General features: G+C 37.6%; 1 protein-coding gene across 1 annotated transcript; it reads left to right on the top strand.

Moving 5' to 3' along the window:
• Positions 1–6,720: 6,720 nt before the first annotated feature.
• LOC122744158 (40S ribosomal protein S4, Y-like) lies at positions 6,721–7,949 on the top strand. Its single transcript, XM_043989561.1, has one exon. The coding sequence runs from the start codon at positions 6,806–6,808 to the stop codon at positions 7,595–7,597; it is 792 nt and encodes a 263-aa protein (XP_043845496.1). The 5' UTR covers positions 6,721–6,805; the 3' UTR covers positions 7,598–7,949.
• The last annotated feature ends 3,803 nt before the right edge of the window (positions 7,950–11,752 follow it).

The raw sequence follows: 11,752 nt of genomic DNA, 5'->3' as shown, positions 1-11,752 counted from the left end.
AGTATGGCGGAAATTAGGCGTAGACCGACATCTTACACCTTATACTAAAATATGATCAAAATGGATACACAATTTAGACATAAGAGGTGATACCATAGGTAAATTAGGAGAGAAAGGAATAGTCTACCTATCAGATCTTTGGAAAAGAAAACAGTTTATGACCAAATGAGATAGAGTATATTATAAAATGCAAAATGGCTGATTTTGATTACATTAAATTAAAAATTTTTTGTACAAACAGAAGCAATGCTTCCAAAATTAGAAGGGAGGCAGAAAGCTGGGAAACAATTTTTGTGGCCAGTGTTTCTGATAAAGGCCTCATCTCTAAAATATATAGGGAACTAAGTCAATTTATAAGAATCCAAGTCATTCTCCAATTGAGAAATGGTCAAAGGATATGAACAGGCAGTTTTCTGATGAAGAAACCAAAGGTATCTATTCCCATATGAAAAAATGCTCTAAATCTCTAATGATTAGTGAGATGCAAATTAAAACAACTCTGAGGTACCACCTGACACCTATCAGATTGGCTAAAATGACAAAAAAGGAAAATAATAAATGTTGGAGAAGCTGTGGGAAAATTGGAACACTAATGCATTGTTGTTGGAGCTGTGAACTGATCCAACCATTCTGGAGAGCAGTTTGGAATTATGCCCAAAGGGTGATAAAGCTGTGCATACCCTTTGACCCAGCAATACCACTTTTGGGTCTTTTTCCCAAAGAAATCATGGAAAGGGGAAAGAGACCCACATGTACAAAAATATTTATAGCTGCTCTTTATGTGGTGGCAACGAATTGGAAGTTGAAGCGATGCCCATCAATTGGGGAATGGCTGGACAAATTGTGGTATATGAATACAATGGAATACTATTGTGCTGTACAAAACGATGAGCAGGAAGAGTTCATAGCAACCTGGAGGGACTTGCATGGGCTGATGATGAGTGAGATGAGCAGAACCAGAAGAACATTGTACACAGTATCATCAACATTGAGTGTTGATCTACTGTGATGGACTATATTCTTCTCACCAATGCAATGGTACGGAAGAGTTCCAGGGAACTCTTGATAGAAGAGGATCTCCAAATCCAAGAGAAAAAAAGAACTGTGGACTATCGATGCTGAATGAACCATACTATTTCTTTTGTTTTTGGTGCTGTTGTTTTTTCTATTTTGAGGTTTTTCATCATTGCTCTGATTTTTCTCTTATAACATGACTAATGCAGAAATAGGATTAATGTTATTATGTGTATATATAACCTATATCAGATTACCTGTTGTCTAGGGGAGGTTGGAGGGAGGGGAGGGAGAAAAATCTGAAATTAGAAAGCCTGTATAAACAAAAGTTGAGAACTATCTCTACATGTAACGGGAAAAAATACAATACTTTATTAATTAAAGAAAATCTAGCATACTTCTGATTATACTCATACTTGTTCAGTCATTTTTCATCAAAATAAAGTGGTATTCCACTCCAGTGCATTAAGAAAAATAGAGGTTAAGTGACTTGCTCAGGGTCACACAGCTAGTAAGTGATTGAGGATGGATTAGAATTCAGGTCTTCCTGACTCCAGGCCCCGTGCTCTATCCTCTGAGCCACCTAGCTCACCCTATACTGTATATGTGTTATACACACACACACACACACACACACACACACACACACACACACACACACGTATGTATGTAGACACATATACACACATTATAGTATGCCCCTATATACCCATAATGCCTCTCTTTTAATGTAGTTCCTAAATAGCAATAGAAAAAAAAATCCTTAAAATAACCATTGGGGCTTATTTTTGCCAGCACTGTCAACTCATCACTAAAATTAAAACGTTATCATTCCTGTCCCCCAAAACATGTTTAAAATTCATCTTAAAAGAGGGGCAGAGCCAAGATGGCAGAGAAAAGGCAGTGACTTGCCTGAGCTCTCCCCAAGACCCCTCCAAGTACTTTCAAACAATTCTATAAGACTATATCTGGAATAGCAGAACCCACAAAAAAGACAGGGTGGAATCATTTTCCAGTCAAAGACAACTTAGAAGGTCAGCAGGAAATATCTCTTGTACTAGGTTGAAAGTAGAGCACAGACCAAACAAGAGATAGTGAATATTATGAAATGCAAAATGGATGATTTTGATCACATTAAATTAAAAAGGTTTTATACAAACAGAAGCAATGTATCCAAAATTAGAACTGATTGAGAAATCTGGGAAACAATTTTCATGGCCAGTACTTCTGATAAAGGTCTCATTTCTAAAATATATAGGGAACTAAATCAAATTTATAAGAATCCAATTCATTCCCCAATTGAGAAATGGTCAAAGGATATGACCAGGCAGTTTTCTGATGAAGAAATCAAAGCTATCTATTCCCATATGAAAAAATGCTCTCAATCACTATTGATTAGAGAAATGCAAATTAAAACAACTCTGAGGTACCACCTGATACCTAACAGATTGGCTAATATGACAAAAAAGTAAAATAATAAATGTTGGAGAGGCTGTGGAAAAATTGGAACACTCATGCATTGTTGGTGGAGTTGTAAACTGATCCAACCATTCTGGAGAGCAATCTGGAATTATGCCCAAAGGGCGATAAAGCTGTGCATACCCTTTGACCCAGCAATACCACTTTTGGGTCTTTTTCCCAAAGAGATCATAAAAAAGCGAAAAGGACCCACATGCACAAAAATATTTATAGCTGCTCTTTATGTGGTGGCAAGGAATTAGAAATTGAGAGGTTTCCCATCAATTGGGGAATGGCTGAACAAGTGTTATATGAATGTAATGGAATTCTATTGTGCTGTAAGAAACGATGATCAGGAGGAGTTCAGAGAAACCTGGAAGGACTTGCGTGAACTGATGATGAGTGAGATGAGCAGAACCAGAAGAACATTGTACACAGTATTGTCAACATTGTGTGTTGATCAACTGTGATGGACTAGATTCTTCTTACCAATGCAATGGTACAGGAGAGTTCTAGGGGACTTATGATGGAAGGGGATCTACAAATCCAGGAAAAAAAAAGAATTGTGCAGTATAGATACTGATTGAACAATACTATTTCTTTTGTTTTTGGTGCTGTTGTTTTCTATTCTGAGGTTTTTCCTCATTGTTCTGATTCTTCTCTTATAATATGACAATGCAGAAATATATTTAATGTTTATATATATAACCTATATCAGATTACCTGCTGTCTATGGGAGGGGGGAGGGAGGGGAGGGAGGGAGAAAAATTTGAAATTGGAAAGCTTGTATAAACAAATGTTGAGAACTATCTTTACATGTAACTGGAAAAAATAAAATACTGTTCCAGTGCAGACACAACGCCAGTGCTGACCCAGCCCTAGTGAATCAGGAGCAGGCCTCAGAAGCCTCAGAATCAGCAGTGGCAGCAACACCTTCTGAAACTCAGCCCATAGGCAATAAGAAGTTGGAAAAAGGAGGTACAAAAGGTCTTTGAAAAAAAGCATTGCTTAAGAAAAAGGATAGAGCAAATAGAAGCTAATGACTTCATGAGAAATCAAGACACAATAAAGCAAATCCAAATGAATAAAAATAAATAGAGGGCAAAATGAAATATCTCCTTGGAAAAACAGCTGACGTGGAAAATAGATCCAGGAGAGATAATTTGAAAATCATTGGACTACCTGAAAACCATGATCAAAAAAATAGCTTAGACAACATCTTCCAAGAAATTGTCAGGGAAAATTGCCCTGATATTCTAAAATAGAGGTTGAGAGAATCCACCAATCACATCCAGAAGGAGATCCCAAAAGGAAAACTTCCAGGAATATTATAGCCAAATTCCAGAGATCCCAGGTCAAAGAGAATGTATTGCAAGCAGTTAGAAAAAAATTAATTCAAATATTGTGGAGCCACAGTCAGGATAACCCAAGATCTAGCTGCTTCTATATTAAAGGACCAAAGGGCTTGGAATATGATATTTCAGAGGGCAGAAGAACTGGGATTACAACTAATAATCACCTACCCAGCAAAACTGTGTATAATCCTTCAGGGGAATAAAAGGGGACTTCAAGGAAAAAGGATGTACAGGTATTTGTGGTGAAAAGACCTGAGCTGAATAGAAAATTTGACTTTCAAATACAAAACCCTAGAGAAGCATAAAAAAGGTAAATAGGAAAAAGAAATCATGAGGGACATTAAAAGATTAAACTATTTACATTCCTACATGGGAAGATAATACTTCTAACTCATAAGAACTTTCTCAGTATTAGGACAGCTGAAAGGAATATACTTAGAGAGCACAGCTGTGAACTGAATATGAAAGGATAATATCTGTAAAGAATGTAGTTTGCATTCTAAATTCTCTACCTCTCTCCCCAAATTCTCTTTCTTTCTACCTCCCCTCCCCAACTTTAAGAAGGCCAGGATTCAATATAGGTTATACAGGTGTAGTCATAGAAACATTTCAATGTTAGTTATGTTGTAAAAGAAAACAAACAAAAAATCTTCAAGAAAAATAAAGTTCAAAAATTATGCTTCAATCTGTATTCAGATTCCATCTGGTCTTTCTCTGAAGGTGGATAACATTTTTCATCATAAATCTTTCTGAGTTGTGCTGGATTGTTATATTGCTAAGAATAGCTAAGTCATTCACAGCTGATCAACTTAAATAATCGCTGTTACTTTGTATTTCACTCTGCATCAGCCCATGTAAGTATTTCCAAGTGTTTTTTTTTCTGAGAGCATCCCAATGCAGAAAATTTTAACATAGATTCCACACACTTAAGAAATTTCAATAATTATATTTCAGTATAATTGGTTTCTTTCCTAATGCCATATATTTTATTTTATGCATGTAAAAATAATACTCAGAAAAGACGTCTATAGTCCCCCCCCCCAGATGGTCATAGGGGTCCATGACACAAAATAGCTTAACCCCTACTCTAAGGCAAATTGACTGTGTGACCCTGGGCAAGTTACTTAACTTCAGATTATTCAAGGCAACTCTAAAAAGAAAATGCACATCTATATTAGTGGATAGTTTACTCATCAGGAGCTCCCCATACAAGTAAAATAAGAGGTCCAAAAACAACCTCCAGATTTTTTAAATTCTGAAAAAAACTGTATTTTCTGCCAGACCAGGAGAAAAGAAAACCAAAGGTAGGTTATATTTCTCATGTCACCTCAGAACTTGAGCTCTTAGAATACATTTTATCAAAATATGGGCACAGGGGAGATCAAAAAAGGTCTTTGCCTATACATTCTCAAACACCCAGCCTGGCTCTGAAAGTGTATAAATTCAATAAGTTCAATTATTTAACATCTCTGAGCCTCAGTTTCCTTATGAGTTAAGGGAAAACTTATGCAATATAACCTGCAAGCACTAATCAATAAAGTGTTATGGTTTTGTTGTTAGAGTTGTTAGTTGATCTGGAAAGCATTTTGAAATTATGCTCAAAAAATTAAATAAAATATTCATACCTCTGACCCAGATATTTCACTGCTGGGCATATGGGCCCAAAGAAATCAGACACAAGAAGATAGGTCTCATATTAAAAAAAAACAAAATAAAAACCCCAAGCCAACCTCCTCCTCAAAAAACTCATCATACATAGCAGAACTTTTAATAGTAGCAAATAATTGGAAGCAAAGACCTTTGAGTGGAGAATGGATAAATAATTTGGACCTCATGATAAGACTTATGTGACCTGACACTGAGAATCACAAAACAATATACCTAATAACTACAAAAATGTAAATTAAAAAAGACAAAATAAGGAAAATTAATATTATGATCTAATAACTTGGCTTTGAAATTATTTAAGAAAATACACTTTACTCCTTTCTCTGAAGAAGTGGGTAACAAAGTTATATATTTCTCCTTCCACAATGACTATCATATCAGATCCCATCATTTTAATTATACAACTTCCATCTTATTTTGGGCCCTTTTTATCTCTCCCCGAGATTATTGAAATAGCCTCCAAATTAGTTCCTTATCCCAAGTTTCTCCATACTTCAATCCCTCCTATACACTGCTGCTGAAATAATTTTCTTTTCAAAACAATAGTTTATAATTTTTTGAACTTAAACACTAAAAAAAGAACATGTCCAGATAAACTCCCAAATGATTTTATATGTAACTATGAATTACAATATCATGTGGTTTAATTAACAAATCCATAGTTCCTTTGAAAACTGTCCTGTTTTTGCTACCTTCTATACTACCTTCTCTTCTGTGCACTAAAAATGGTTCAGTAAAAAAAAAAGGGTCAGTGATCCTCTTTTATTTTGCTTGACTCTTGTTAATTTTTACTCTCTTCTCAAATACTTCTCCCTTCCCCAGTCAAAAGCAGAGAGAAAACAAAAATTGTAAAAAATAAATCTGGTGGGGGGCAGCTAGGTAGTGCTGCAGGGATAAAGCACTAGCCCTGGATTCAGGAGGACCTGAGTTCAAATCCAGCCTCAGACACTTAACACTTACTAGCTGTGTGACCCTGGGCAAGTCACTTAACCCTTATTGCCCCACAAAAATAAATAAGTAGGGGCAGCTAGGTGAAGCAGTCGATAGAGCACTGGCCCTGGAGTCAGGAGTACCTGAGTTCAAATCTGGCCTCAGACACTTAACACTTACTGGCTGTGTGGCCCTGGGCAAGTCACTTAACCCCAATTGCCTCACTAAAAAATAAATAGCTGCTCTTGCCGCGCGGCTCTGGGACCGGCTGGTCGTGCTGTTGGTAAAGACACCAAGGCCCAGAGGGGCAAAGTGACGTGGCCAAACACACACAGCTAATAAGTAGACGGAGCCTCTGATCCTACAGGTACATTGTAACCATGGCTCGTGGTCCCAAGAAGCATCTGAAGCGTGTAGCAGCTCCAAAACACTGGATGCTCGATAAGTTAACAGGAGTTTTTGCTCCAAGACCATCCACAGGTCCTCACAAGCTGAGAGAGTGTCTCCCGCTCATCATCTTCCTGAGAAACCGACTCAAGTATGCCCTGACTGGAGATGAAGTAAAGAAGATCTGCATGCAGCGATTCATCAAGATCGATGGCAAGGTCCGCACCGATATTACTTACCCTGCTGGCTTTATGGATGTCATCAGCATTGAGAAGACGGGTGAACATTTCCGGCTGGTTTATGACACAAAGGGACGCTTTGCTGTCCATCGTATTACAGCTGAGGAGGCTAAATATAAATTGTGCAAAGTGAGGAAAATCTTTGTGTGTACAAAAGGTATTCCCCACCTGGTAACCCATGATGCCCGTACTATCCGTTACCCAGATCCTCTCATCAAAGTCAATGATACAGTTCAGATTGATTTAGAAGCTGGCAAGATCACTGATTTTATCAAGTTTGATACTGGTAACCTATGTATGGTGACCGGTGGAGCTAACTTGGGTAGAATTGGTGTGATAACCAACAGGGAGAAACATCCTGGTTCTTTTGATGTTGTCCATGTAAAAGATGCCAATGGCAATAGTTTTGCCACTAGGCTGTCAAACATTTTTGTTATTGGCAAAGGTAATAAGCCTTGGATCTCTCTTCCCCGAGGAAAAGGTATCCGCCTTACAATTGCTGAAGAGAGAGACAAGAGATTGGCAGCTAAGCAGAGCAGTGGCTAAATGATTACAGATAAGAATTTGTAGGGTTTCAAATTGGGATGTTACAATACAATTTAACAAAAAAATTACCCTACAAAAATATAAAATATATAAAATAAGGAATTGGTAGCTTAACCTCAAGTCTATTATAAAGTGAAATTGAACAAGCCATAAATGCCTTTCTCTTTCCTTGGATTAGGGTGCCCTGGGTATGAATGTTGCATAAAATGTTAGAAGATGTAGCTGTATTGGTTTTGTCTAACTGCTTATCTTTGTTACATGGGAAAGCTCACTGGAGGATGGGGAGAGGACATATCTCAAAATGGCTGATGTAAAAAAAGATACCAATAAAACTTAAAAAAAAATAAATAAATAGCTAAATGAATAGATAAATAAATAAACTAATTAATTAACAGATAAAGAAATCTGGTGAAGCAAAACAGATCTACAGTGGCCATGTGCAAAAAAATTATGTTTCTGTCTGTACCTTGAGTACATCACCTCTTTGTCATATCTAGATTCATGGTTAGTCATTAAATCAGTTAGTAAATCTTTCAAACTTATTTTTCTTTATGACATCACTGTTCTTGTGTAAAATATTCTCTTGGTTCTGCTCACTTTAGACTGCATCATACTTTTCTGGATTATTTGAAATTGTCTCTTTTGTCATATCTTATGCATAATAATAGGGCAGCTAGATGGCTTAGTGGAGAGATTGCTGAGGCTAGGGTCAGGAAGACCCAAGTTCAAATGCCCTCAGATACTTACTATCTCTGTGTGACCCTAAGCAAATACTGAACCCCGTTTGCTCAATTTCCTCATCTTTAAAATGAGCTGGAGAAGGAAATGGCAAAACACTCCAATTTCTTTGCCAAGAAATCTACAAATTGGGTCATGAAGAGTTGGACGTAGCAGAAATGACAAAAGAACAACATGCATAGTAATATTTATTTATAGTCAATTATGGGTACATCCTTTACATTCTAGTTCTGGAGGCAGCTATGTGGCACAGTAGATAAAGCACCAGCCCTGGATTTAGGAGAACCTGAGTTCAAATCTGGCCTCAGACACTTGACATTTACTAGCTGTGTGACCCTGGGCAAGACACTTAACCCTCATTGCTCGGCAAAAAAACCCCAAAACATTCTAGTTCTTTGATTTTCTTCTTCATCCTTTAATCCCTGTTTCAGGATCAGGAAGATTGTTTTGCTTATGGCTATTTCCTCCCCATTTTATCTTCCATCTTAACCCCCACACCCACCCTACCCTTATGTTTTCCTTTGTTAAACTAAATGTATTTTTACATCAAACTGTATGTATGTGTTCATTCAACCCACTTTTTTCCACTTGAAATAAAAAGGAGTTTTACCTGATGTCCATTACCCCCCCCTTCCTCTACATTTGTATATTCTTTTTCTCACATCCCCCAAGTAGGAACAATACCATTTCATTTCTTTCTTCTTCTTTTCTATGCTAGTGTATTCCATTTACCCTTCCTTCTCTTTCCTCTCAGAAAACACTCAGAACCAAACCAGCCTACTTTCAGGACCTTTGTTCTGATTCACCTCCCCCACCTTTATTCAATCCCCTTAGTATCCTTTGAAAGATATTAAAGTTCTGAAGTGACATATGTTTCTTCTCCCCCATTAGAATCTTTGTTCAGCCATGTCTAACTCTCTGTGACCCCATTTAGGGTTTTCTTGGCAAAGATACTGGAGTGGTTTGCAAGTTCCTTCTCCAGCTCATTTTACAGATGAAGAACTGAGGTAAACAGGGTTAAGTGGCTTGCCCACATAGCTAGTAATTGAGGCCAGATTTGAAATCAGAAAGATGAGTCTCCTTTACTCCAGGCACAGTATTCCATCCAATGTGCCACCAATTTGCCCCTATTAGAATGTTAGAAAGTACTATTCTTTCCAAGTGCTCATACAAATTTAATTTTCTAATTAAAAAAAAATATTCTTATGTTTATATTTCAAAGTTCCTACTCAGATTGGGTATTATCAAAAAAATTTTTTTAAAGTCTTATTGCATTAAATGTACATTTAACTTTGCAGGGTAAGTTATTATTGGTTGCAAGGCTATTTATTTTGCCTTTTGGAATATCACATTCCAAAATTTCCAAGTACATAGTTGTCAAGTCTTGTCATAGCCTGTGGTTATTTGGTACTTGAACTGATTTCTTCAAGATGATTACATAATGCTTGGTGCAAATGATCAGCTATATGGCACTGTCACCTCATTGGTGGACATTCAATGTCCCATACCTATTTTAAGGTAGGCAGAATTGGAGGGAGGGAGAAAAAAAGGAGAGAGGGAGAAGGAGAGGGAGAGGGAGAGGGAGAGGGAAAGGGAGAGGGAGAGGGAGAGGGAGAGGGAGAGGGAGAGGGAGAGGGAGAGGGAGAGGGAGAGGGAGAGGGAGAGGGAGAGGGAGAGGGAGAGGGAGAGGGAGAGGGAGAGGGAGAGGGAGAGGGAGAGGGAGAGAGAGAGAGAGAGAGAAAGAGAAAGAATCTCACCCAAAGGGAAATTTCCCTAAGTCATCAATATGACAAGTTGGGAATAGGAAACTACTTCTCTTTGAATGAGATTTGGGACTTTCTTTTTTCTTTTTCCAGATCTTATCAACTTTGCCTTCCCTTTACCCTGACCATGGACAGGTCACTTAGTAATCACTTTCCAATGGGTAGAGACTCACATATGATTGGACCTCTGAGTCAAAAAGTTATAAACACAGTAAGTTTTCTTTGGTGCTAGTGCTCCCTATTTTGGCTATAGAATTCCTAGAACTTTTCCTCTGCCTTCCAACCTCCTCCTTCCAAGAGGCTCCTTGCTATTTTCACTTTCCTTTTAACTTAAAAATTATCTGGGCCATTATAATTTCTGATTTCTTGAAATATAGTGTTTTTTATATTTTTATTATGGTTTTCAGTGAATCTATTGATTCCTAATTTACCTTTCGTGACCTGTTTTAAAAGTCAATAGTTTTTGAAATGAGATACATTATATTTTTCTTCCTTTTAAATATTTTTTCTAGTATATCTTGCTGTCTCATGGAGTCATTGATTTCTATTCTGTCTATTCTCCTTTCAGGTAATCTGTTATACTGTTTTTTCCTCTAAGCTATTCTCTTTCCAATTTTTCTTGGAAAGCTTTTGTTTCATTTATTACTTCTTGCTTCTTCTTTTTTTCTTTTACATATTCATGTAGTATGGAAAAATCTTTGTTTACTTTTTGAGTCTACTTGAAGTCATTATGGAATTCCTTGATCTGTCTTTTGGGAATGTCTATATATACAGTAATTTTTGAAATTGGTCTTTAAATACAGACAAATAAATTCATCTCTCCAGGTTTAGTTATTGAATTGGGGCTTAGTTCTGTGATAAAATAATGGGATTTGGGAGACACCCAGGGGCCCCACCTGAAGACTGATTTGGAATTGATTGAATTGGATGAGACTGAGAAACTGACTGAGAACCTACTTAAGAATGATTAAATAGAGACCACACCTGGCTGGCCCTGAGTGGGATGTTGTTCTCAGAGGCTGTGGGCTACCACATCAACAGTAAACCACCCTCCACCAATCAGCTTGAAGGATCTCCCCTTTCAGGAAGGGAGACAGGAACTAGGAAGCTGAGGCTGGCTCACTGGACTGTCTCTCTTTTTGTTCAGGAATCAGCGTGTCACAGCAAAGACAGAGAAAAAGAGAGGGCCTCTTTTCCTTCTGGACTTCAGCTTAGTGGGAGACAGAGAAAAGGCAGAGAGAGTAAAAGAGAGGAAAGTAGATAGAAAGTAGATAGACTTTTCTGGAGTTATGTGATCCCATGTGTTGTTTTTACTCTTTAATAAATAATTAAAAGCTTAAACTCTTGCTGAATTTATCAGTAATTTTAGCCACTTTCCCCCCAAAAATCTGGAAGGCCAGGTTAGGACCCACATTAGATTTCAAACATCACAGTTCCAAGGGTACTAGCCTCAATCCTTGCTTTGATTTTGGGTAGAGGAGGTTTCAGTGATTATTTCTTTCTCCTGGACTTACACCTACCCCATACTCTTTACCCACACTGTTCTCTGTAGTTTACCATCTTGCTCTATGTACATGTCTTCCAGATACATGTGTTTATGGTCCATCTAGGCAGAAGGTAGGTGGTTCACTGGATAGAGCACTGGGCCTGAGTC

This window comes from Dromiciops gliroides, chromosome 2 (assembly GCF_019393635.1).
Source record: "Dromiciops gliroides isolate mDroGli1 chromosome 2, mDroGli1.pri, whole genome shotgun sequence".
Taxonomy (NCBI): domain Eukaryota; kingdom Metazoa; phylum Chordata; class Mammalia; order Microbiotheria; family Microbiotheriidae; genus Dromiciops; species Dromiciops gliroides.
The sequence above is the reverse complement of the archived record's forward strand: the minus strand, read 5'-3'. Positions and strand labels throughout refer to the sequence as shown.

Coding starts and splice junctions, on each gene's coding strand:
- LOC122744158 (XM_043989561.1), top strand. CDS start 6,806: ATGGCTCGTGGTCCCAAGAAGCATCTGAAGCGTGTAGCAGCTCCAAAA.